Source organism: Plasmodium fragile (genome assembly GCF_000956335.1).
Source record: "Plasmodium fragile strain nilgiri unplaced genomic scaffold supercont1.35, whole genome shotgun sequence".
In the NCBI taxonomy this organism is placed as follows: Eukaryota; Apicomplexa; class Aconoidasida; order Haemosporida; family Plasmodiidae; genus Plasmodium; species Plasmodium fragile.
Genome location: NW_012192615.1, coordinates 166,204 through 192,887, shown reverse-complemented (window position 1 = coordinate 192,887; position 26,684 = coordinate 166,204). Strand labels below are relative to the sequence as shown.

At 42.2% G+C, this 26,684-nt stretch overlaps 6 protein-coding genes across 6 annotated transcripts; all 6 read left to right on the top strand.

Annotated features, from left to right (window-relative positions):
- Positions 1 to 786: 786 nt before the first annotated feature.
- AK88_03214 (uncharacterized protein) lies at positions 787 to 1,917 on the top strand (the record flags this gene model as incomplete). The annotated part of the gene is made up of 2 exons (XM_012480835.1): positions 787 to 1,125; positions 1,327 to 1,917. The coding sequence occupies 2 exons, from the start codon at positions 787 to 789 to the stop codon at positions 1,915 to 1,917; spliced, it is 930 nt and encodes a 309-aa protein (XP_012336258.1).
- Positions 1,918 to 3,707: 1,790 nt separating this feature from the next.
- On the top strand, positions 3,708 to 5,501 carry AK88_03213 (uncharacterized protein; the record flags this gene model as incomplete). The annotated part of the gene is made up of 1 exon (XM_012480834.1): positions 3,708 to 5,501. The coding sequence occupies one exon, from the start codon at positions 3,708 to 3,710 to the stop codon at positions 5,499 to 5,501; it is 1,794 nt and encodes a 597-aa protein (XP_012336257.1).
- A 552-nt stretch (positions 5,502 to 6,053) lies between these two features.
- On the top strand, positions 6,054 to 7,487 carry AK88_03212 (uncharacterized protein; the record flags this gene model as incomplete). Its single annotated transcript, XM_012480833.1, has 1 exon — positions 6,054 to 7,487. The coding sequence occupies one exon, from the start codon at positions 6,054 to 6,056 to the stop codon at positions 7,485 to 7,487; it is 1,434 nt and encodes a 477-aa protein (XP_012336256.1).
- An 897-nt stretch (positions 7,488 to 8,384) lies between these two features.
- AK88_03211 (uncharacterized protein) lies at positions 8,385 to 9,420 on the top strand (the record flags this gene model as incomplete). Its single annotated transcript, XM_012480832.1, has 2 exons — positions 8,385 to 8,421; positions 8,960 to 9,420. 2 exons carry the CDS (start codon positions 8,385 to 8,387, stop codon positions 9,418 to 9,420), a joined length of 498 nt encoding a protein of 165 aa, XP_012336255.1.
- Positions 9,421 to 11,552: 2,132 nt separating this feature from the next.
- On the top strand, positions 11,553 to 12,583 carry AK88_03210 (uncharacterized protein; the record flags this gene model as incomplete). Its single annotated transcript, XM_012480831.1, has 2 exons — positions 11,553 to 11,571; positions 11,820 to 12,583. 2 exons carry the CDS (start codon positions 11,553 to 11,555, stop codon positions 12,581 to 12,583), a joined length of 783 nt encoding a protein of 260 aa, XP_012336254.1.
- A 6,806-nt stretch (positions 12,584 to 19,389) lies between these two features.
- AK88_03209 (uncharacterized protein) lies at positions 19,390 to 25,734 on the top strand (the record flags this gene model as incomplete). Its single annotated transcript, XM_012480830.1, has 1 exon — positions 19,390 to 25,734. The coding sequence occupies one exon, from the start codon at positions 19,390 to 19,392 to the stop codon at positions 25,732 to 25,734; it is 6,345 nt and encodes a 2,114-aa protein (XP_012336253.1).
- Positions 25,735 to 26,684: the final 950 nt, after the last annotated feature.

Here is a 26,684-nt window from a genome sequence, read left to right as displayed (position 1 = left end):
AAAAAAAAAAAAACGCATAACGAAAGCCAATATAACGGGCAATATAGCGGAAGCAATTATAAACGAAATGCAAAAAACGGGGCCCAAATAGTAGAGGGGGAATACAAAAAACGAAACGCAAAAGAGGTACAAAATACTACATATGCGAAGGGAACGAAAAAAAAAAAGAGGGAAGATATGAGCACTCCCCATTTGTATTCACGCCCTTTTTACCAAAGTATAATTTTATTGGAAGTATTAAAGAACGAATTACATACAGCTGTTTTTTTTTGTTTTTTTTTCCAACTGACATTGAAAAAACGTAGTAGAGCGAACTTATATCCCACATGTACTTTTGTGCCCAACCCGCTAACTGCATTTCTCCAATTTCGAGCAGCTACAACGTGTTGCGTTTTTGGCAGGCGCATACGCGAAGGAGAAAGAGGGATCACGCTGGTTCTGTTCCCGCAACGGTGACAGTGGTATTGGCTTCCCCACGCGTAACTGGGTTAGTCGCCATACCCCGCTTCTCCCCGCGCGTACATGTTTGCAAATCTACGTGGTGACTAAACCAATAGAGTGGGCAATCTCGACACGGCTGAAGGCGCAGCAGAAGGGCAGAAGAAAAACGCAGAAGAGATTACGTGTGAAAGGGATACGTGAATGCAACACCAAGTGGGCATATTGCCAACCACCCAAAGTATAATACTCGACGCACGTTCCATCCATCTGGCGTGTCCCCTACACGAACTGTGTTTTTTATAACGAGGAAAAAAAAAAAAAAAAAAAAAAAAGAGTCCACCAAAAATGTCTATGAGTGAAAGCATTTCACGCATCTACGTGGGAAACTTACCTTCTCACGTAACGCAAAGGGATGTAGAAAATGAATTTCGAAAATATGGAAACATACAAAAGTGTGACGTGAAAAAAACCGTGTCAGGTGCTGCCTTTGCTTTTATCGAATTCGAGGATGCTAGAGATGCGGCGGATGCGATAAAAGAAAAAGACGGTTGTGATTATGGGGGTAATAAGTTAAGGGTAGAAGTCCCTTTTAACGCTAGGGATAGTGGGAGATACGGATCTAGAGGCGGTAGAGGAATGATGGGCAGGGGAATGAGGTCCAGGCGAGGCAGATACGTCGTTGAGGTAACAAAAAAAAATAATAATAAATAACGATATAATAGAAATGCGACCTTGTGCATCATTTGACGTGTAGCATTTTTTTACTTTTTTTTATGTTCCGTCCATTTGTCCGTTTTAGTGATAGTGCGTGTCCATGCTGCTACACCTCACTGCTCTACATTTCCTCGTCTTCACACTTGACTCATTTTACTCACCCACGTACAGGTCAGCGGATTACCCCTTTCAGGCAGCTGGCAAGATTTGAAGGACCATCTGAGAGAAGCTGGAGAATGCGGCCACGCAGACGTTTTTAAAAACGGAATTGGTGAAGTTTCTTTTTTCCACAAGGAAGACATGCTTGAAGCGATTGAGAAATTTAACGGATCTACATTTAGGTCTCATGAAGGTGAAAAGTCCAAAATAACAATTAGAGAGAAAAAAATATCGTGGCACCGAGATGGAGGGTACGGTAGGTACGGTAGCAGGAATAGGAGTTATTCTAGCAGGAGCTACTCTAGGGGCCGTAAAAGGTCCTACACCAGAAGTAGAAGCTACAGTAGCAGAAGCTACAGCAGGAGCAGAAGTAGAAGTCGAAGTGGAAGTAGGAGCAGAAGCAGGAGTAGAAGTAGAACATCTAGTAGCAGCAGAAGTAGAAGCATGGATCGAAGAAGAGATGCATATGATAAGAAAAGAAGTTACTCCAAAAGTATGTCATACCAACAAAAGAGAAAAAATAACAGATCCACATCAAAGTCTAGATCTGCATCAAAATCCAGATCTAGATCCTCCTCATGGGCCCATAAGAGAAGACATTAGGCGTTTGTATTATGTGTGGATGAGAAGCACATTCCCACAGAAGGGGGTACGTATCGACTTTACACATTTGTATACTTTTCATGCTAAATGTCTAGGTGTGCAATAACCATGGGTGTATTTGTGCCCATGCGTCCTTGTATGTACTTTATATATGTACTTATATATGAGCGCGCCCAATGAGAAAAGTTTATCATTGTGATTCGTCCCACTCTCGCGTGCTTATCTTAAATTAGGTGTTTCTTCCCCTTTAACATTATTTAAAGGTTATTATCCCTCTTCGTAATGCAATTTAGCAGGCACGCTATATCTGCACACACATGGGTGTTACACGTTATAGACGTGTGTCCCCCTTCCCTCAGTTCAATTCACTTTACTATCTAGGTGCATGATTGCTTTTATTTTATGTATTATTATTATTATTATTATTATTATTTTTTTTTTTTTTTTTTTTTTTTTTTATAGCCACGTACCTACCCTATTTATGTGTTCCCCTCCCCATACGCTGTGTATACATATGCGTATAGTGGGACACATGCGCATGTTTGCATGCACGCGTGTAAACGTATGCTCCCTTCACGCGCGCCCACACCACAGGGACAAGTAGCCCCGCACTGAATGAACTATTTTATAAATTTTTTTTTAAAATAATTATTTATAAATAAAATATAGCAAAATAAGGATATAGAAAAATAGACTGTAGCAAAGTAGAATATAGCAAAATAAAACAAGCAGTTGTTTGTAATTTTTTGTCTTATTTATTAAACGCCCAATTTATATGCCCAGCGGTGATTGCGGCATTACACACAGCCCATCGCGAGAGCCAGAATGCTAAACCTTGTGATCTGATTAGCAGAAAAAAAAAAAAAATAGATAAAAAAAAGGCCCCTCCCCCCTGAAACGTACACAAAAACACACACGCGCATACCCAATGTTACACATAAGACAAATGCATGACAACACTACGGCGGATAAACTATTATAGTGGGTGCTTCAAGTTGGATAAAATGACCCACATGGACCCGTATTGTAAAAGGATCTTTGGGCCTGGATTTAGCCTCAATAGTTGCAAGAAAGAAGAATGTTAATTGTCTTTTTCCTCTCCTTTCACCCTGTACAAGATAGCCGTTTTTTGCGTAGCATCCGCGAATACAGGTGTTTTTCTGCATAAAAACGGGAAAGATTAATCTACCTCGGTGTGGCTCCCCTGGAGAGCATACACACTAGTACGTACCTTTTTATATCTATACATGGTACGAGCCAATATATTAATCTATATATGTCCGAATTTACAAAATTTCCCTTGTTAATACAGCCAACAAGTAGCTAGCTATTTCTTGTAATTTTTTTTTTTTTTTTTTTTTTTTTTTCGTATGGCTGTTCATAAAAAAAAAGTGTTTTCGACCATATTGCTTCAACCTTGACCAAATTAAACACACAAAATATAATTAATTCATCAATTTGGCAAAACTATGATTCTTCATTTTAATGGAGACTACTTGATGGTTCAAGTTGACCATTATGAAGAGAGTCTCATTTAACCGCATTATATATTCACTATATTTATTTTAAACTTTTGTCCTTCTTTCTCCCCTTTTGGACAAGGTACATATACATATGCATAACCACGTGCAGCCGTAAGCAGGGTTGCCCGTTGGATGTCTACAACAACAACAAAAAAAAAAAAAAAAAAAAAGGGATCACCATTTTGTGTCATACGTTTGACACAAATTCAGGTGTTTTTGTCCCATCTCCACAAAATTTACCCTGTGTGAGTGTCCGATTCATTAGCCATGCAATACATAAAGAGCAAAACGGTTGTTATGCAGGGATCGACTGATAAATTGAGTAAATACAACGTTGCCATAAAAAGTTCAAGCACTTCTCTCAAAAAGCAGTTGCACACAGACGTGCAAGGGCCTAGATCCAACCGTGATGATCCATCTGATGAGGAAAGACTAACAAGCGGAAATGCGCCAAGATTAAAGTCATCCCTTAAAAAAAAAAACAGCTCTTTGGATGGAAGCACTTTGGAACAGATGGACTCCAAACGTGAAGGTGTGGAGGGACATTCATTGGGGGTCAGCAGTAGCGACGCTTTGGAGAGGCCTGTTAAAGTGGCCACATCGAAAATGGGCGTGATGCTGGAGGCAGGAGAAAACGCAGGTGATGAAAGCAGCGTAGATGATGACCCAAACGTGGATGATGCCAGCAAGGATAGGGATGGCAACTCGGGTGATGAAAAATCGGTAGACAAACTCAAGGCACCAGCAAAAAGCGCAATCAAAAAAGTGTCCGTGTTTGAGCGCCTAGCCACCACGCACACGCTGAGCAGCAGCTACAGGTACTCAAGTCCAAAGCTGAAAAAGCTGCACACAGAAAATTTGCAAGGAGCCTTGAAAGGGGGGGGGCCCAAGAAAGCCTTCAGCATGAGAGTAGACAAGAACGTAACCTATACTTCTTTCTCCCCGTACAATAAAGCGCGAAAGATGAATGCGGAAAGGAAACTAAATATGATCAGTGCAAAGACGCAGATTTTAAAAATAGCTGAGAGGTTCATGAGCACAGATAAAATCAAGTCCTTCCAAATGGTCGGCAGGCGGAACACTCAATCGTTTGCGAAAAATGGGAAGCCTCTTTCGGAGAGGTCGCAAGTTTTGGGCCCGTTGATGCCGAAGAAGCGGGCGGAGGAATTGACGAAGATGGAAAAGTCGGAAAAGTCCATAGGGAGGACACCAGGGGATATTCCAACCTACGAGAGGCGAAGTTCAACCAAGCATGGGGACTTGGGCAAAGGTAACCACGTCAAGGAGACCAATGAAGCAGAGACCAATAAAGCAGAGAACAACGTAGCAGAGGCCAAATATAGCCCTCAGATAGAGGCCAGGAAGAAAAACCGAGCAACATTAACAAAGAACAAAAAGATGGTTCTACGGAAAACGGGTCTCCAACAAGGATTACCATTATTTGAAAACATGCTTGGAGTAAGTCATTCAGGAGAAGTGTACTCATGGGATGGTTACCACTGGACGAGAATAAACATCCGCTACGAATCTTTCATATCCCTGTGCACTGACAAAAAGGGACATATCATTTGCATCAATACAGATTTCCATCTTGGTTTTCTAATGAACAATAGGTGCTTCCAACAAATAGACACGCATAAAGAAACTCTCTTTTTAAAAATGGCCATTAGTGGAAGGAATAAAATGTGGGCAATAAATCTGCGGGGCGATTTACAAAAATGGAACAAATACGAATGGGTGCAGGAAAAAAAGGCTTACGGAATAGCCAAGTTGAAATCATTGGCCTTTGACAGAAATGATCAACTGTGGGTTCTAGATGAGAAGAATTATTTTTACATCTTCAACACACAACGTAAGAATTGGATGCTCCACAGTGATACCAGCAAAGGCGGAGGAAAAATAGAAGACTTTGATTTTAACGAGAGTAACTTTCTAGTCGCCCTCACCTCTGATGGGGTGATTAAGATTTGTAAAAATGGCCGCTGGGTCGTGTGCGGCATGCTGGGACAAATGAAAATTTCAAGTTTGCACTTTTTGAGGAAGGCGCAGACCATCAAGTAGGCATATCTCAACACAGCTTCGACGAAGGGGATTGCCACTGGTCAGGCGAGGAGTTGCGCGCTGTGCATGTGCCTTTTTTTTGTGCAATTCATGACGCCGTTATTTTTGTTGCCTCCTTTTTGTGCATTTTTTCCGCGTCATTTTGCGGAGTCAAATTTGGAGAAGCTCCTATGCGATGTGTATCCTTTTTTTTTTTTTTTTTTTTGCTAACCTTTACTTCTTAGCCAGTGGAAGGGGAAGAAAAGCAGCATGTATTCACCCATAATATAAAATGGGTCGGAACGGAGCCCGGCCTCTAAACTGTTAATCGTACCGTTTGAAACTGCCCCTCTATATATAATCAAGTGAGGGGGACCCTTTTTTTGGAGTTGTTTTTTTTAGTGCATGTTACTTTTTCCATATATAATGTGCTTCCCCCCTTTTTTCTTCTTTTTAAACCCTTGTTTTGTTGCCACTTACCTGGTGTGGAGAGCCAAACAGGTGGGACAGGTCCACCTTTTTTGTTCACCCTACTTCGCTTAAAAGCATTCACCTCATTATACGCATAAACAAATGAAGAGTTTGTCAATTCCTCTCATCCGGAACCTCATCCCGAGTGTAACATTGAACAAAATAAATGGTACCCATTTATTGAAGCACCTGGAAAATGTGTGTGAGCATATAGCCCTGGTGGGGAGGTACACCAAAGGGAAGTCAACACGAAAGAGACACATCAGTAGGCACTTCAGAAAGGTGCAGATGAACAAAGGGGAGGAGAAAGGCAGCTACACCAACAGGACAATAGGAAGGAGTAAATTATTTGACCAAGTGGATGAGCAGTTTAACAAAGCTGTGGTTCTTCTCCCGGAGTTTGGTCCCAGTGGAATCATTCGATTATTGTATGCCTTGCAAAAAATAAAATATGAAAAAAAAAAGAGAAAAAAAAATAACATACTTAAACGAATTGAGTACTACCTATTGCAAGGCTCTGTGAATGACACGGTATATAATTTTTGGAGTCACCTAAAGATAAATGACACCATCCTCTTGTTCAGGATGTTTATAAAGAATAACCATTTTGAGCCAGCCCTCCTTTCCAAACTGATGGGACAGGTAATGCAAAATGGGCATTTCTGTATATCCTCTGACGTGGTACTTTTCCTACGTTCTTATCATATGTACAAATGCAGAATAAAAAGGATTAGAAAATGGAAGAGGAAAGAAGTTTCCCTCTCGGATGATTGTCACAGGAAGCTCCTCCACATCATTGTGCGCAACAAATTCGATCTTACACACAAGGAGATGTGTACCTTTCTTTCCCTTTTTTCCTTATATGGGCGTATTTTGCCTTTCCATGAACGGTGGGAAATTTATACCAAGGCGATTGAATATGTAGAAAGGACCCAACTGGCTTACTCCCCAAGAGACATAAAAAATTTCATTCTAAGCCTCTTTAGGATTAACGCCTTCCTGTTTGATGGGGCATGTGTACCCCGCAATGATGGGTCCCCAATGAGGATCCCTGAAGCGGGGACAAATTTCCATGTGCAGACACTATCCGTTATGAACCCTACCTTGCGAAAGCTATTTCACCTTTATAACAACCACAATACTGACGTTCGGGTGGAAGACGAGTTGCGAATATTGGAGACCGCTATACGCAGTCACTACTACCACTATGACAGCCTCGAGAGAATCCTCTTCCACATAAAGAATAATTTTGCCCAGTTGGGCCTTTCAGATGGAGTAAAATTTGTCCGTTTTGTTAGGAAGCTGCGGCATGCACACTCGGCAGATGGAGTGCTGCTGCATGCAGATGCGTGCGCGTCAAACATGGAGACAAAATTTGTTCTACATATGCTAGACCACATTTTAACCAACTGTACGGAGGTACTGAAGGCCCGGTATAAGTATCCTCCGCGGAAAATTAGGGGCGTCCTCTCACTGGACCGTTTATTGGGTGTGGCGGCGGAACCGCATCACAAGCTCACGGATTTGCATCCTTAGAGGCGCGTTCCCAATTTTTGCCTGAAGTGTTTGTTTTTTTTTTTTTTTTTTTGTACATTTGATATAGTGGGGGGTGGAGCAAATTTTCCCCTTCTATGCCTTCTCCCCGTTTTTATTGCTATTATAACCTGCGGGTGGATACATGGGTACAAAATACCCTGTAGGCGATTTTTTTTTTTAAAGGCACTTGTGCGGGGAAGGGGACAAGGCCCGAGAGGCAGATCTCTGCAAAATTTGTATAAGCTCTACAAATTAAGGAGCAATGCGACTCCACGACTCCGCGACTCCTGTGGGGGGGTGAAAGCAATAATGCAAACATATATATATATGTATAGCGGTGGCGTGGGGGAAGGGACTCCGAGTTGGATGTATGCCCACCCTATAATGACGCCACTGCCTATGGGCGGTGCGGCGGTGGGCTCATGCGAGGGCGACGCGATAAGGTGAACAAAGCTACAGAAGGTATAGCTTAAAAGCACCAGGCGAAGCGCACGAAAAAAGGGGAATTAACGGGACTAACAGGACGAGTATATTAATTAAACGAACCATTAATGGAGCGTGCCATCTGAGTAGATTGCCCTATCGCAAAATGCTTACAAATTCACTCCCTTTACCCATCGCCGTTTAAAATCGTTCCTCTCGACTGCTCACAAAATTAGCGTGTTGGCCACGTGGGCGGAAAAAAAAAAAAAAATAAATAAATAAATAAAATTAAAAAAAATAATAATAAAATAAAAATAAGTTACACAAATTTATAAATATACAAACGTACGAACGTACGAACGTACGAACGACTGAAACTGCAAAGCCGTCGCCCGCTGCGGAAAACAACTCATACGCGAATTGGAAGAAAACTCCCTTTGAATTTTTAACAAGCGCGAAACAAGTTCATCAAAAATGGCTAAAAGACCAGATCCCAACGAGATAAAATATGGTAATTATTCGTGTTTATTATGTTGCCTCCTTTTAATCGCATAAATGGATTAGCAGCAGAGGAGTGAAGAGTGGGTGGAGGATTGTTATTCATTCATTCCTCCGCCTGCCGTTTTTCCGTTGTTGATTTATTTCACCTCTTCGCATGACGAGAGTGGCTTTTTATGCGTATATATATTGTTGTGGGGGAGCTATAAATTTTCCATGCGTATATTGTACATAATCATTATTGTGACATTGAGTGGGGTCCCCCAGAGGAGTGGAACGTAGTACAGAGAAGCGATTATTCGAGTGAGGGGAAGTAATTGGTTAGGGGGAAGGAAGGGGGTACTAACTACTCCTATGCCTGTGAAGGATTGTTCCCCCTTTTTTTTTTGTTCTTCTCCTTGCTCCATTGTTGAGGACCCCACCATATGAGCTTCTCTTATACACGCCATCAACTACCCCCGTCTTTGTCATTGCCCTTTCCGTGAACAATAACCAAACATGACTAACTCATCATGTTGTCGTTTCCCCCCCCTCTTACCCCATACGTGCAGTCTACATCCGACAGGTCGGAGGAGAAGTAGGAGCCTCATCAGTGCTGTCGCCCAAGCTAGGTCCCCTTGGACTGTCCCCAAAGAAAATTGGTGACGATATAGCAAAAGAAACACAATCATGGAAGGGACTGAAAATCTGTGTAAAACTTACCATACAAAATAGGCAAGCCAAAATTGAAGTGGTACCGACATCAGCTTCCCTCGTGCTAAAGGAATTAAATGAAGCTCCTAGGGATAGGAAAAAAGTAAAAAATATTAAACACAATGGAAATTTAAAAATTGAGCAAGTGTACTCTATCGCAAGAATCATGAAGGAGAAGTCCAGGGCCAAAGAATTTAAAGGAACTGTGAAAGAAATTTTAGGCACTTGCAACTCCATTGGTTGCACCGTCGATGGGAAGAAGCCAACCACCGTCCAGGAGATGATTGACTCTGGGGAGATCGACGTACCAGACTGTTGAGTTTAGTGAATGAGTTGGACTTGATGCCACAAAGAAACAAATTAACAGGCAGGGTGGTTGATAGTAGTATTGGATGGAAGCCTGTCGGAGAGACAGGGAGGAGCCCCCCTTCCTTAGTGCGTGCACGAGTACCATGCTGACTTTGCCATAGAAAAAAAAAAAAAAGAAGAGTCCCAATCAGGCTATACAAAATGGTACGAAACTAGGTCTGACGTCACTGCGTACCGAACCCCTATTTAGTCCTAATGAGAGCAAATTGGGGAAGCGGTTTTGTGCCCATTCCTCACATGCACATTTCATCATCCATTTCGTTCATATCGAGGTATGGACATGTATTATACCCGTATGCACTTTTATATCATTCCTTTTTTTTTTTTTTTTTTTTTTTTTTTTTTAAACTTAACACTCGCAACAGTTTTTAATTCCAAGGAGATAAGAAAAAAAAGTATTCCTTCAACTTATTACACTTATAAAACAACTGTTCGTTCGTCGGTCCGTGCGTGCGTCCGCCCAGGTGGAGCGACTAATAAACAAAGGGGCACCTCGATTGAGGCGCACTTTGGAAATTGCCTAATTTAGAGGCCCCACGAAAAAATTCCTCCGTTATTGGTACACATAAACCGTTTTTAATGCATACAGGGTTGGGTTATACTTGTGGGACAATTGTACATTTCTTTTTTTTTTTTTTTTTTTTTTTCCTGCATGATGAGACAATTAAATAGTGCGGTCATCACGCAAAATAGGGAGTTACGTTTTTTTACGCCATTTCACACAACCTTATTGGGCAACACACAACGGCTAATACGAATGTGGGTGCTCCTTTTCCAAAAGGCAGACGGTTTATGTATGCATCTTTTTCTTTTCCCCCTCCATCACCATCCTTTGTTTGAAGTGTTCTATACGTTAGCATAAAAAAAGGGGGCAGAAAAAAAATGTTCTTTTTTTCCAATTTGTTGTTGCACAATAAACCTGTTGCAAATATCGCGGGTTGGCGCTGTAGCCCTGGACAGTTTTATATTTTTCCGTGTTGGGAAATTCACTTTATTTTTATATTTTTTTTATTTTATTATTTTACGTATTTATTTATTTATTTATTTTTTTTTTCTGTTTTGTGACGCGGCGCTGGGCATTTTCTTCAAACAGCTGTTGTCCCAGTAAAAATCGCCATTTTTTGCCCTTAAAATTGTTTTGCCATTGGTTATTATGTCCCCCAAACAGGAAAAGTAAGAGCATCAAAAATATAGGGGTCACATTTGAGGAGTCGCGAAAAAAAATGGGGGTGGGCTCTATCATATGGGCGGAGAGGGTCTGGTCCGGTTCCTCTTCCCTTTGCTGTATGCATATGGGGGCAAGGCGGAACATAAGCCCAAGGGAGGAGTGGCCCCAGTAGGTCGCGCCGCGAATACGCATATACGGTTCGGGGTAACCTCTTAAATCACCCCTTGTTTTAGCCACCCCGCAGTGGGTGAACCCTATATACGGTACAGCGCGTATATTGTAACGTGCCGATTTGAACAACGTGCCCACCGGTAAAAGAGAAGCAGCGTTATAGTGCCCAAGTATATTTATATATATATCCCCATTTTTTTTGCGTTCAATTTATACATTAATACCGCATACAAATTGTACGCACGGGAATACGCAATTGGGATCAGTAGAGTAATACACAACAAAAATTACGCATGTGAGGGAGATACAATATACCCCATATGTAACGGGGCACTCTTTCCTATAGTGCAGGGACAAAAAAAAAATCCCATGTTTAATATGACAAAAAGAAAAACCCTTATGACCCCAAAAAAATAGCTGGAAAAAAAAAAAAAAAAAAAAACAAAAAAAAAGCGTTGCGAAAAGGTTTTAACAAAGTAAAAAAGGTAACACTCCCGCATGGTTAAGGATAATAATTATCCAAAAGAAAGAACGAGATTTTGTTTTTGGCCAAACGCTGCGACGAATTTGCGCGTGAATGTAATTTTGTTACATCCCTTTTTCAGGGCCAAATAATTAATAAAAGATATATATATAATTTCCTCCGCGAAATTTACCCAAGTGTAGAGCTTGATAAAAAAAAGCCCCACAATTAGGGAAAAAACAATTCAAACGATTTTATAATTCCAGAAGAGATTTTCAAAATGGGAAGAGTTATAAGAGGTACATATTTTCCCCATAGGGGCTAAAAAAAAAAAAAAAAAGAAAAAAAGCATAGAATACGATGCGTGTTTTGCTTTCCTTTATTCCGCGCCAAGGGCGGAGAAGAGTATATATATACATATGCCTGTGCGATTTTATGTTGGCGAAAGCTTGCGCGCAGCCGGTGCTCTGCGTTCCATACACTGCTCTATTTTATTGTATCACTCACAATACTCATGTGACTTCCCACCGCGTTCTCCCCCGTGCAGGCCAAAGGAAAGGAAGAGGCTCGATTTTCAAGTCCCACAACCACCACAGAAAGGGAGCAGCCAAACTGCGCCACCTGGACTTTTGCGAAAAGAAGGGATACATTAAAGGACTTATAAAGGACATTATTCATGACCCAGGAAGAGGAGCCCCCTTGGCAAAAGTTGTTTTTAAAAAAACAGAAAAATATGGAAAGAAAGAAGAATTAATGGTAGCCACAGAAGGCATGTTCACCGGTCAGTACATTTCTTGTGGTATTAAAGCTCCTTTATCTGTTGGAAATATTCTACCCATAGGAAAAATGCCCGAAGGTACTCTCATATGTAATTTAGAGCACCGCACAGGGAATAGAGGAACGCTAGTGAAGGCATCTGGATGCTACGCCACCGTGGTTGGTCAATCGGAGGATGGAAAGAAGACCAAAGTTCGTTTACCTTCTGGTGCAAAAAAAACGATTGATGCTAGAGCTAGAGCTATGGTTGGTGTTGTTGGTGCAGGAGGTAGAATCGATAAGCCAATTTTGAAGGCTGGTGTTGCTCACCACAAATACAGAGTTAAACGTAACTGCTGGCCTAAAGTCAGAGGTGTTGCTATGAACCCAGTGGACCATCCCCATGGTGGTGGTAACCATCAACACATTGGTCATCCTTCCACCGTCTCGAGAAGTGCACCAGCTGGACAGAAGGTCGGTCTCATTGCCGCCAGAAGAACTGGTTTGTTGAGAGGTGCCAAGAAGACCAAGCTCGTTGGAAAAACAGAGGATTAAATGGTTGCTCCTATAGTGGTGTGAGGTGAACTGCGGATTGTAGTTTGTACCACTGTAGTGACTCTGCAGCGACTCTGTCTCACCGAAGCTGCACCGTTGTCACAACTTTTCCAACCCGTGTATGGTTGAACCCAATTGGAAAAGAACCTGCCCATAAACTAGCAAAACACGCACACTTAAAAGGAGCCTCGAAAATTTACGTTGCGTAAGCGAATCACGTGTGACCATATTACGTTTGCAGGAAATGCCCACTAGAGCCACTCTACTCAGAGTGCTCGTACGCTCATCTTGTTAAGGAGAACAGAGAAATGCATTAACCAAAGGTGCGGCGGTAACATGACTACAGCCAGAGTCATATATAATTTCATGTGCAGTTTTTTTTTTTTTTTTTTTCTCGGAAATTGGGACATGAACGGATGGTTAGACCGAAGGAAAGATTCCCCAATGGACTCTTTCTTGTTGCCGTTTCATTTTGTTCGTGTCCATACGATGAATGCGCCAACAACATACATGCGATTTTCTGATCATGTGCCCACAAGGTGTGTGATTTTTTTTTTTTTCTTTTTTCATCTATTCTTATTTTTATACAAATAAAAACACAGCGTTAAAGAGATATAACAAGAAAACGAAAAAGTGTACCATTTTTTTAAAAAAATTAAAAAAAAAAAAAAAAAACAGTATTTTCCCTTTTCCCCAAGTTGCTAACACTCAACCATCAGTGTGTGGAGTGCGCATTGGGAGAAAAAACATCACAATAGTGCAAAAAATGGAGGAACGCACGCACGAAAGAAACGGCCCTTATAAGCATCACCCAAACGTTATACAGCGATACAGCTTAACATGGTTATGCGGGTCTATCACGTGCACCTTCCCAAATGGAAGAGATGGTGAGGCAAAATATCGGAGTAAACATTACGCAAACACGACGCACGAAATTTAATTCCAGTGCATGCGTAGTGGAAGGGGGCATTTTCCCCCGACTTGATGCCGCGCTTGGTTCGTCGCAGCTATGGGGAAACAGTTTAATAAAATCATTTTAATGCATGTGTAAAAACTACACGCTTCGCCGCTGTGCAATGGAGAATTGGATTAATATACACACAGTGGCGCTCCTTAAAAGAGAAAACCGCAATAAAACACACGTTTTATGCTGGTCAGACAGAACGAAGTTTTATAATTGCGCATATTGCATATGCGCACATTTGGTGGAACACATGCTTCGTCAAAGTGGTATGCCTATTCGGCTTAATTGCTTCCTTTGCTTATGTACTGAGAGCAGCATACTGCGTTTAGCGTTTTCTCATTTTTTCCCGTCTTTTTTAATCACTATTATTGTGCAGCATGTTTCTAATTTTAACCATGCGAAACGGCTTCTTCGCTAATTTAGCGCTCAATAGACATTTTGAGAATTTGTTTTTTTTTTTTTTTTTACAATTCACCTGAACAGTTCAGGAAAAAAAGCGAATATTTCAGTATTAATGGCTGAAATAGCTAACTGGAAAAAAAAAAAAAAAAAAAAGAGTTGCTGCAAAAATGTGAGAAAATGCACATGGTCCTCCAAAGGGGGTGTTAATTTGATCTTTTCTGTGCACGTGCCTTGGAGTAACATAATTTCGCTGAACCTTGATGCAAATCTGCGCTCGGAAATGGCAAAACGATGGAACGGAAAAAATCACAGTGAAACTTTCAGAGTAACAACACCACGTAGTAATATGTAATAGGAGAGCGAACTGTCAAACAAAACGAGCAGGCTCGGCGAGGGCATGTGTTCCCTCCCATAATAACCGAAAACACATCTGCTTATATTCCACGCCTTCACCAAATGGCTTATTTGCGTATATGTGTAAATATGTATGCATACGTATACAAGCATGTATTATACATATATAGTTATGTACACTTGTTACGCGCTCTTGTATGAGCTTTGTTCGTTATAAATGTGTGCCCATATGGAACTTCAAAAAGTTCCCTTTCTCCGCTTATTTCCATTTGTTTTCCCTCTTTTTACGCTTTCCGGTTCCCCTCACACGGGAGTTCCCAAATATTGCTCATGTGCGTGCATCCCGCAACCCTTTTCGCATCAAATAAGTCCGACGTTTTATATGTACATTTTTCATTTAAACTCGTGCACACCAAAAGAAGAGCACCGCTTTCCGGTAGGCTGCGCTTTTCCTTTTCCCTTTTATACGTTTTCTTTTTTTAATTTTCCACGTGCGTGTGACTATGCATATTGGCATACATGTAGCGCGTACGCGTACGTATACGTGTATATATATACACCATGTGCGCTCCTCCGTCACATGTACACTAGCCCGGTTATACTCATTTCCATATGTGTAATACGTGTATGCGTAAAAAATTAAAAAAGGAAATTCCCTTTTTCACGTGTGCTTTTTTCTAGTATGCGCATAATTATACATCCGTACATATAAGTTTCATAAGAGCAGTAAAAAAAAAAAAAAAACAACAAGTTCACACATAAGGTGACTAACGTATGTTATGTCAATTTCTTCCTTTTGTTCACCTTGTTGACATGTGTTTTTTTCCTTTTTTTTTTTTTTTTTGTTCTCCTCTAATAATTGTAGTTTTACACCATTTTGGTTATGCAAGTTTAGGAAGAACCGTTCGAGGTTGTTCACTAGTTTGCTCATTTTATAATGTCGCATTGCACGTTTTACATTTTTTGCTTTCTTTTTTTTGTGTTCCCTTTTTTTTTTTCTAGGTGCTCGACCAAACGTACGATGTGTCACGTGTAAGCGTGCACGCAATACATACATGCAGAGAAAGAAGAATAAGCACGCGCAGCGTACATGTATACACATACGTAGTCACTGGAACATGCGCATATATATATATGTGTACACGTGTACATACATGCATAGCCCCCCCGTTTCTTACGTACATACATGCATGGATGCGCATGTAACTGTGCATATGCGTTCATGAGTGCACGCATGTAATATGTATGCTCCGAGCACGAGTTGAGAAACATACGCAAGAAAAAAGCAAAGACAAAAATAGGAACAATAAGAAAAAAAAAACCAAAAAGTAACGAAAAATGAAAGAAAAAAAAAAAAGAAAAAATCTTAAGACACTATAGTATATGTGAAGAAATACATTTTTACGAAATTCATCAGGTATCGTTTTTTTTTTTTACCATTTTGTTATTTTTTTTTTTCCAGGGTTTTGCAATTTTTTCCATAGTTTTGTTATTTTTTCCATAGTTTTGTTATTTTTTCCATAGTTTTGTTATTTTTTCCCTTGACCTGTGCCATTTTTTTCCATCGCCTTACTACCTTTTACTTCGTTTTGCTATTTTTCCTGTTTTCCCTTTTTCTCTCCCTCTTTGCTTATATCGCCTTTTGAAGGATAATATATTTTTTTTTTTTTTGTTCAAACCCAGGAACGAACAAATTTCGTTCACGAGTGGTAGATGCTAAACTGTATGCTACACATCGCTCAGTGTATATACAGTACGCGAAGGCGTGAGCACCCAAAATGTATTTAAAATAAATACAAAGAAAATATATTTTCTGTGCATACGAACACTTTTTGTTATTTTCTCATTTGTTCGCACGTGCATTTTTTTTTTTTTTTTTTTTTGTATGTGCCAGTAAATCGTGATATGCAAAATTGCGCAAAGGGACATACAGAAACAGAGAAAAGAGCAAACTGTTCCACAAGCAATTAACACGAACGATGAGTGAAAATTTTTGCCATTGTACTAGGCAAAAAAAAAAAAAAAAAAACCATCAGGGATAGTGTGATCCCTTCCGCGCGCGCATGTGTAACACTAGTAGAACATTTGCTGTGTGATACACGCGATTGTACATACGTGTTTTCGTGTGTGTATTCGTAGGATTACATAAGGTTCACGCGTTTCCATAAGTACACACGATTGATACGGAGTATACACTTTTTTTTTTTTTTTTTTTTTTTTATTATTATTAATTCACCTTTTGCAAATAAGCAAATGTGGTTATATGGAAAATAAAATGTATTTACCATTTTTGGAATTATATTGTTCATTTGTTTTTCACATTAATGATTTAGCATTTTACACACATGAATAAAACCTGTTATTGTACCTGCCTTTTCCTTTTCCACCTCATTGTATGTTTGACAGATTAGCAGTATATGCTTTTTCTTTTTCTTTTTTTTTTTTTCCTTTTTTTTTTTTTTTGGTGTATGAAAATATGTACATATGTGTAAGCTGAATGTGTAAGGATAATTTTTTTTTTTTTTTTTTTTTTTTGTTTGCAAAGATAATCAGTCATGCGAACCGTTTTATGTTGCTCCCCCCCCTGCGTGAACAATCCTTTTACACCCCTTACGTCGATTTAAGAAGCAGGACGGGGGAAAAAAGCGAGACGTGCACCTCGTTACTCGTGCGTGTGCTTCTGCGCGTGCATGTGTAGCATGTGTTGATAGGCACAAGTACCCACGTGTTTCCATTCAATATCGTGTAAACTTTCCTAAGCACTTGTGTGTGGAGATACGCAGATGTGCACGTGTTGTAATAACCCCCCTCTTGTAGAGAGTAGCAATTTTTGCAGTGGAACAAGTGTACTCATAAAACTGTTGCGTTTTATATATGGCCCCCCCCTCATGCTTGTGTACACAACGGGCACGAATTGATGAAATTGCGCGCTCCAGTCCCCGTGTATTGTCAACACGGGGAGTGGTCTGCATAGCGCGCATAGTATAAATAGAGTGAAGCATATCGTAAGCGTAATTTTTTTTTTTCCCCCCATCTTTTCCTATAGGGTATATATGTGTGTGTATTTTTTTTTTTTTTTTTTTTTTTTTTTGAAAGTTCGTGCAATATATAGTAATAAGTCAGGACGCGTATCCGATGAACGTATCATTCTGCTTGGTCCTAGATCACCTGGCGTGATTGTCCGTACGTATGCACATGTTAAGAAGTATGCGTAAGGCATACACGTTTTTTTCTCCCCATGCCGACGTCAGTTGCATGCTGCATCGTTGAAGTGATACAAGTGACACTGTCTCTAAAAGACATGCATAACTCGCCTTCCTTTCATCACCAAGGATGATGAAAAAAAATATGCTGACCAGATCATGTAGTGAGTACATTTGTCGTGTTAGTAAAAGACTACTAATATAGGGCCTTGCCTGTACACGTTTGTGCGTAGTTTAAATAATTCGCCTCCTAATATGCACATATAAATGATGTGTTATAGTTCAATGTGTTTTTTCTGCCCAAGTATATCCCCCCTTCGCGCCCGTAGGCCTGCACAACCCGGGGGGGGGGGTGAACATATGAAGCATAGTTCACTTATCTCTTCAATACATAAAAGTTAGTCATCACGTGTGTGTACATATGTTCATGCACATATTTCAACTGGTTCATAGTTCCCTCCCCTCCCCTTTATTTATTATTATTATTATTTTTTTTTTTTTGTGATAATACGCATATTTTGAAAAAAAAAAAAAAAAAAAAGACAGACATAACTAAGAGTCAATTTTTTTTCTGACATGTTGACTGGATAGTAGATGGTCTCACAGTTGTATGAAAATTATGTAACCCTTTTTTTCCATTCCTTTTTTTATTTTTATTTTTTGTACATTCACTTGAATTGTGAATTTATTATCTTTTAGCCCGATATATGCATTGTTGATTATCCCTGTGTTCAAAGATTTTATTTTTGCAATTTTTGCAATTTTTTCACTGTTCATAATTTTTATTTTATTTATTATTTTTTTTTTTTTTTTTGCACCCTTTTTGTACGCTCCTCGTAATTTTTTTTCCATCACCTCTTTTTTTTGAGGAACGTTGTTATGTGCATTATGTGAATCGTCGCGTGGGAAGAATCCACTCGACCTTTTCATTAGTAGACCTGTTCAGCACTCTTGCCGTCCTGCTCAACCTCCCCGCTGCTTGTGCCCACGGGGAGGTTACACCTTCATTATTTGTTTTCATAATTTTTTATGTGTGATGATTGTTAGAACAAATCTGTTTGCATAGGGGAGAATCTACCACTGCGGAAGCGGAGCTTCGGCAAGGCAGCGAAATACAACACATATATAAAGTGTGTATTCGTCTTGGGGTCCATCAGCCGACCTGCACCCACACTTTGTAAAATATATATATATATATAAAGGAGCTCCACCAATAGCGGCACCATCGCTACCCATTATGTGTGCACGTATGCATATATTCAGGAGCGTCGAGGTACGTATCTTTTTTTTTTTTGCCCCCATTTTTGCTCGTTTGTTCGCCCCAATAGGGTCTACACCGTGCATTAATTAATTTTTTCTGGTTATGCCGCCAACTCTTGTGCGCTTGTAAATGGATGTAGATTGATGATGCCGCTAAGTTTATCTTCTGTATGTTGCCAGGGGGGTACAGCGACAGAGGAAATTTTATTCATTGCCCCATTTTAGTGTCACTCCATTAATTGCTGCGTACATATTTGTGTAACCGTGCATATCTCCTCCTTTTTATTCTCCATCCTGTCTTTTCCCATTCGTGCTTATAGTACCCTGTGAGGAGTCCTCCATAGAGTTTTATTTCTAGCGTAGTTGGGCTCCTGTGGACAGAGACCGGATCCCTTTCTGCATGCACTTTTTTTTTTTTTTTTTTTATCGCCAAGCATCCTCGCTGCACATTCGTTTGCACCCTGGCGAGGCTTCTAGTCCATCCGCTTCCCTTGCCCTCCAGCCCCGTTGCCTCGTGTTGTATATTTTGTGGAGGCACCATTTTGAAGCAAAACTTGTGATTATATATTTTCACCATTTCAGAAGCACAGCTCATGTCCCAGTGTACCCACATCGACGAAACGATGGAGACCGAGGAGGGAGACACTCCAGCAGATGTGAGGTGTGTCGTGCCTGCGAAAGGGGACAGGCCGGAGGGAGGCCACATTGATCCTATTGACGAGGGTTTCTTCCAGGTTAACCAGATCGACCCCATCCATGATGTAAACGCTTTAGCCATCACAGAAAACACGACCCCCTCGGGGGAAGAGAAGAGCGGGGGGAATAGTACCACCCACACAGGGGGGATAAAAATTGGAATCAACAAAAGGGATTACGATTTGTACATTAGTCAGCTGAAGGATAAGGGGGTGAAAGATGTAGAAACAAATAACGCAGGACAAATGAGAAGTAGCATTGGTGAAGGAAAAAGCAACGAATACGACTCAGACTATTGTGATATAAAGAACTTGGACGGGAGCACCACGGAATGCTTCGATGATGGAGACGCATGTAATAAAAGAACAATGAACACAATTATAAGTAGGATGGACAGTGACCTCACCAACACGGAAGATGCTCTGAGCAAGGTTAATGATAACAGTACCACCTACATGAGCAATGAAAATAATATATGTCTTGTGAACAATGAGGCAGACGTTACGGACCACACCAACTTCAACCCTAGTTTTGAGTTCGATGAGATGGTAGGCCCAACGGATAAGACCACCTACGTAGAAAATTGCGATGGTGTTCATTTTTTTAAAAATGGAGAGGCACGTCAGATTCAATGTACAGCCGGCGAGGATGGAAGTGATGATCGAAGCGGCAATTTTGCGGAGCATATTGTCAACCCCGAAATGAACAACACAATGCCTCTAACCATCGCGCAACCGTTTGGCGAAACGGAACAGAAAAGCAAAGAGGATAAAATACCTAATCCAGTGAACCCTAATTTTTGTGATCAACCCCATCTGAGCAAACTACAAGAAGTGGTGCACAACAACTACGCCTTTGTGGACAATAAAGAATTATCAACCCAGTTGGGTACCTTTTGCAGTAGAATTCAAAATGATGAAGGGGCGACCTCTGTAGGAGGGGGACCACTCTACCAGCTTAACGGTGAAGGAGAAATAGAAGCAACAGGGAATTTACACGACGAGACGGCTTTTCTCGCCAGTACGCACCTGTATGAGGGGAAAGATGCACACCAGAGTGACCTGTCTGTGAGACCGACAACTGCACATGGTGAGCATCACGTCAACGCAGCGACCCATTTTTACATCCAAGGGGGAATAGATCAGGGAGAGGACAACGGAAAAATATCGGAGCTGCCAAATCATTTTGGAGAAAAAATCACAAGTAAGGGTAAAGAGAACGGCGAAGAAGAATTACGTACTGATTCGGAGGATAAAAAATTTTTATTTCAACAGAGGGAGCAAAGTAATGTGCATGTGAGTAGCCACTATCACCATCTCTATGAAGACATTCATAGGGACACCACTGAGGAGAGCCGTTTGCGCATGACGAGCAACGGCATCAGCGACGGAAATGGAAGCGGCAACGTGGTTTGCTCCAGTGGAGAAATACACGCAGAAAATCATGGCGCCCAGCAGCCAACCCCACCACAAGACGGGGGCAATACACATGATGTGTATAACGAAACTTTTGCCATGCCTAAAAAGGTGGGAAGACGGGCAGGAAGGAAAAGTAAAAGTTGTGTCAATAGGTCTGGAGAGTCTAATGGTGATACAAAGGGGGGAGCACGAATTAGTTTGAAGTCCTCTGGTGCGTGTGACGTCAATGCCACAGCCGACTGCACAACCGACTGCACTGCAGAGTGTGCAACAGACCGTGCAACAGACCGTGCAGCGGCGGGCGAACACCAAATGAATGACCCGACCCTTGGTCAGTCCAAACATAATGAACAAGAGGAACAGCCAAATGGTGACGACCCAGGAAGGGCAAAGAATGAACATACGAATGAGACATACCCTAGGAGACCCCTCAGAAATGCCGCAAAAAAATGCATTCATTTATGGTCAGAGGAATTAAAGAAAAAAAGCGAAAAGCATAATGCTGCTTTGGAGAGGAACAAAAATATGAGTGACCAAAGGAAGGAAGAGAGGGCCATGCGGAGAAAAGAGAAAGTAATAAAAAATGGGTCTAAAGTAATTCTCAGGGGAGGATTGGGGAAGGGATACGGTGGAAGAGGTTGGGCCAGAGGGGAAGCCAAAAGGGATGCGAAGTTTTACCAGGATGGTGCCAACGGGATTGATCATGTAGGGGAAGAACAGGGAGCACAGTATGAGCAGCAGGAAGGAGAAGTACAAGCAGGCGAAGTACATGGAGTAGAGGAAGGCGCTGAAGGAGTGAATGGCAAGATGTACTGTGAAGAAGGACAGGAAGTCGTTCATCACCGACGGGCAAGGGGAAGGCCACCCCAACGAACGGGAAGTCACACAGACCCGAAGGTACGAGAAAGGAACCAAGCAAATGAAGCTTACATGAGTGGCCAAATCAAGCCAGAACAACTCAACCCTGATACAAACGAAAGAGGAACAAAAGGAGGAAGGAAAAAAAACGACTTGTCTTCTTCCTTAGGACAAGAACACGATAGCAACATCCCAATCCTGTTTAATGACTCCATGGATGAAAGAGAAATGTTTAAATATCTCGACCTGTTGAGACACCTGCCAAGTAAGAAGGGAGGTGCACAGTACAAATTGCACAAGGCTATATTAACAGAAGAAATGGTTCGAAGGGCAAAAAAATTCCCACTCGTGCAGGGAGTATACTTTGACCGGTACCAACAAAGATGGAGTGTCAATTGGAATGAAGATGGAAAGAGAGTAGCCAAATATTTCCCCATTAAATTATTTGGGTTCGATTATGCAAGGAGGTTGGCCATCTATTGTAAAAATTTTCAAAAGATTCCTGAGGAGGCACTTATATTTGAGCAGGCCTACCGGGCCAGCCAGCAGAGCAGCAAGCAGAGGAGTGACCATGCGGAGGGCGCCAACGTTGCTGTTAGCGAGATGGGCAGCGGCAATGGCAGCGGCAAGCTCAGACGGGGAGGACCCAGGAAAGGCTACAAGAAGAGGGGTCTCCGAAAGCAGGATAATTTGAACGAAGACAAGACGAGCAGCGGATGTGGCAAGAGGAGAAAAAATATTAACAATTATCAGGGTGGGGAGATGGGCAGCACAATGAGTGAAGGTCAGGGGGACAACCAAGTTGCCAACCAAGGTATGCACCACGGCGGCGACGAAGGTGGCAACCGCGCCCCAGGAAAAGTCTCCTCGAGTAACTACCCCCTGTGTAGCAATTACTCCGGTAGTGCGAACAGCGGTGTGGGTAGCGGCCTGAGTAGCGGTGTCAGCAGCGGTGAGAAGAAGGATCCCAGTTACAGAAGCGACGGGGGCGCGAAGGACATGGAGTACAGCGGCCCTCCCAAGGGGACCCCCTACTTTCCCGGTGGCAGCCTGCCCAGTTCGCAAGGCGTCGGCGGGGAGTACACGGGCAGCATGAATCCCCAGCATAACCTGCAACACGTGCAACACATGCAACACATCTGGGGGGGCCTTGGAAACGTGAACGCACCCGCCGCACGGAACGCTGGTGGTCGGGACAAACAGTATGTGCAGGGTTACCTCTTCGAGGGGGACTTCCAAAATGGCGACATGGCCAAGCAGCATGACCATCCACATAGCGGCCTCCCCAGTGGCGCCCCTTTTGGCTGTACACCGAACCAGCCAAATGAAGGGTCGAATAGTGTGAACCCTAGTACAGACCATGTGAAGGAAGAACAGAAGAACCTCGCACGTGTCGACGCCAGTGCTGACCGAAGCGACCTGGAAAACATGATGCTCATGAGACAGAAGATGATAATGCTTGAACAAGGAACACCAGCGAATGCGAACAAGTACATGCCATTTGCAAATGCAACCATGGGATTCCCCATCGCGCACTCCAGTAACGAAATGAGACGCTTCGGAAGCGGAGAGACTCCTTTGGATGGAGACAAGAGGATCATTTCTATGCATAACGTGGTGGGCAGTGGTGTGAACAACGCGAATGAAAATGATAAGCAATTGAGCAGCAATGCCTTGCCTCAGACAATGATGGGGAATAATTCAACTGTAGAAAATGAAAAAAAAAAAAAAAAAAGAGGAAGAAGAAAAAAAGGGGAGTCAAAAAAGAATCATTTTGTATACACATCAACAGGGACATCTTCTTCCTTTAAATCATCCTCCTCGCACATGTCCTCCACCTCCTCATGCTATAAAAATATTGAAATGCATTTGTCTTCTAATGGGCCTTTGCATGATATAGGGGAGGCGCACAGCAGATGGAGAAAAGGGGAACGGGAAAACACAACAGACGCGGCCGCAGCAGACGCCGCACATAACTCCAGTTACAATGATGACAGGGGTAATAATTATTATACCACGAATGAGGACGGAAGACAGGGAGATGCTGCAACCATTCAGGTGGTTGAGGAAGATAAGGTCAGCAGGGCCAACTTGATGGAAGGCAGGGGTGATGCAAATAATGATAGCTGCTACCTGCATGTGGGAACAGGACCATCTCGAGTGGAACAAGTGCCAGAGGAGGGGAAGGAAGAGCAAGAAGACGACAATGATAACGATTATGACCACATGGACGACAATGACGTGGACGACGAGGCTGGCGGCGACGACGCAGGACGAAACGTATCCCCCCAAGGTGCAGCCCGCAGCACAGTGGACGGAGGTCGGAACGAAGAACAGGTTGAGAATGATGGAAACAAAATGGAAGACATACTAAACATAAACAAGTACAGTGAGATAGTGAACGGACTAGATAATTATAACCTCATGAGTAGGATGAACCAGATGGGTGTCAAAGTGGAAAGGGAATTGATTCCCTTTGGAGGAGGGCTAAATTTGAAGAGGGAGAATACGCAGGGAGCGAGTAAGGACAGGTTAAAGGAGGAAGTACACCAGGGGGAAGAAGTCACCGTAGGAGAAATTCCCAACGGGGGAGACATCACCCAGGAGAACAACCCCGACGACATAAACTCAAGAATTGTAGGTGTCCATTATGACAGGAAGCAATATAGATGGAAGGCCACCTGGTACACCTCACACGGAAGGAGATGTGCCAAGTACTACCCCATAAAACAGTATGGCTATTTGGAAGCGAAAAAAATGGCCATAGAATGTAGGAGGGCATACAATGCTTATAAAAAGTTAAAGAAGGATCCTGAAAATGGAATTGAAGAAGCAGAATTCAATTTCGATAGCACCATTTTCCCAAAGGAATATTATATAACTCTATTTGAGAATGATGAAAAAAAGGATGGTTACTTTTGGAACCCTAAAAAGAATAAAAAGACGGGGAAAAGGAATCCGCTTCTAGACAATAATGAAAAGCAGAGGAGACACTACAATGAGGCTTTGAAAAAAATTACAAACATTAAATATAAAGACCTTTCCCAATTGAATGAATTTATGGCGAGGAGGAATGACGGCGAAGTGTCTACTTATGCGTCCATGGCGATGGGAGTGGATGTTGTCGAGGGGTCCAATTTGTTCGCGCCTCCTGCACACCCGCACAGGTTGCATGTTCAGCTTGAGCAAGAGGAGCAGGGGGAGGGGGGAGAAGACGACGAGGTGGTTGATGAGGAGGACTACTCCGGTGCTCACTTGGACACGACAGGAATGGGGGCATACCAGGGTGGAGCGTTTCAGGCGGCATCACACACCCATCTTGCTACGACAAACCCAAGTGCAGATACGACAGCCACAATGAGCATGAGAAATATTGATAATGGCACCCCTCCCATCCAGGAGAATGAACAAAGCGAGGAATGGACCACTCTACAAGGAGTATACAATAAAGAAGCGATTTTCCAACCCGGTTGCTGCAACGTGATGAGTGAGGAAGAAAACCATGTAACGTCAAAAGGATGTTCAGCTCATGTGTCTTCAAATTCATGCTCCACGCAAAACGTGTCCTCCCTCCTTTCGTTATACTACCTCTCTGAAAATATCCTGAAATTTCAAAAGGGAACCATCAAGTGTATTCTGCAAGACCTCAGAGACAACTGCCTTTCCAATCTGGCCTACGACATTCAAAATATAACCTTTCAGGAGTATTACATGGCCATACATTACCTGAACAGGTATGTGGAGGACTCCAACTGCTACGATGATATTTTTTTTCTGTTGAAAATTTTAGCCAAAAATTTGGAAATTCGAAAAATTCCTAGCTTGTATAATGAAGAGGAGCAGAAGGAGTTGCTAAACTCCCTGACCGTTATCACCAAACAGATGAAGAGCGGCTACTCGTACTTCACCCCGGACCCTGTCAGGAGTTCCAGTGACGGAGGGGACACGGCATCCGGCATGTCGCCCTCCGACCGCTTCTCCGTCATATTCCAGTAGGCGCGTGATTAGCGGCGCGAGTAGCTGCGTGAGTGGCGGCGTGAGTGGCGTCGTGATTAACCGCGTCAGTAGCGGCCATGTGACGCTTGCGTCCCTTCAGACAATCTACACATTCCGCACCATCACAACACAGCTTCGTATTTTTGCGCGCCGAGTTCCATTGTGCGATCTCAATTTTTTATTTTTTTTTCGTAACGCGCCGTTCTTTTTTTTTCTCCTTTTTTGCTCCATGAGGGGCACATGTGTTTGCGTGTTTGACATTGCACAAGTAGGTAAATCTACTCGAGCGTATGTTTGTGTGTGCGTATACACACACGTGGGCGGGCTTGCGGCAACAGCCCGGTCGCCCCTTAAACCTCTATTCCAACTTCAGACTAATTCGAATTTTTTTTTTTTTTCAATTTCACACGACGCAGAAGCGGACGTACCGTAAAAGCATCCACCCATCACAACTGGACGGGGGACGGAACCCTCTCTAACACGATTCATTGTATGCGGGGTGGTTTCCCAACTTAAGAAAACCAAAATGCAAAAATGGTTAGCTTGACAAATTGAGTTAAAATTGAACACATGGGGGTTGAAAAAAAAAAAAAAAAAAAATGAAACGAAAACGAAACGAAACGAAATGGGGATTAAAAAGGAACATGTACGACGTGAGGTCATTCTCTTTAAAAAGGTCAAGTGACATGCGGGATGGGTTAAAAAAAAAAAAAAAAAAAAAAAAGCGGTACGGTTCGGCGGCGCCAATACCCGCGCCTACATAAAGACACACATAAAACTGGAGAACCACCAACAGTAACGGGAAAGAAAAGTAGAGGCGCTTCATCTTTTTTTTTTCATTTTTTATGAAGTGTAAACAATTAATTTAAAGTAGGGTTACTGCTTTGGGGTGCAAAATTGACACGGCAAATGGTTGAAATGGGATACACGGCTGGCTTCTGGAAGTGGGG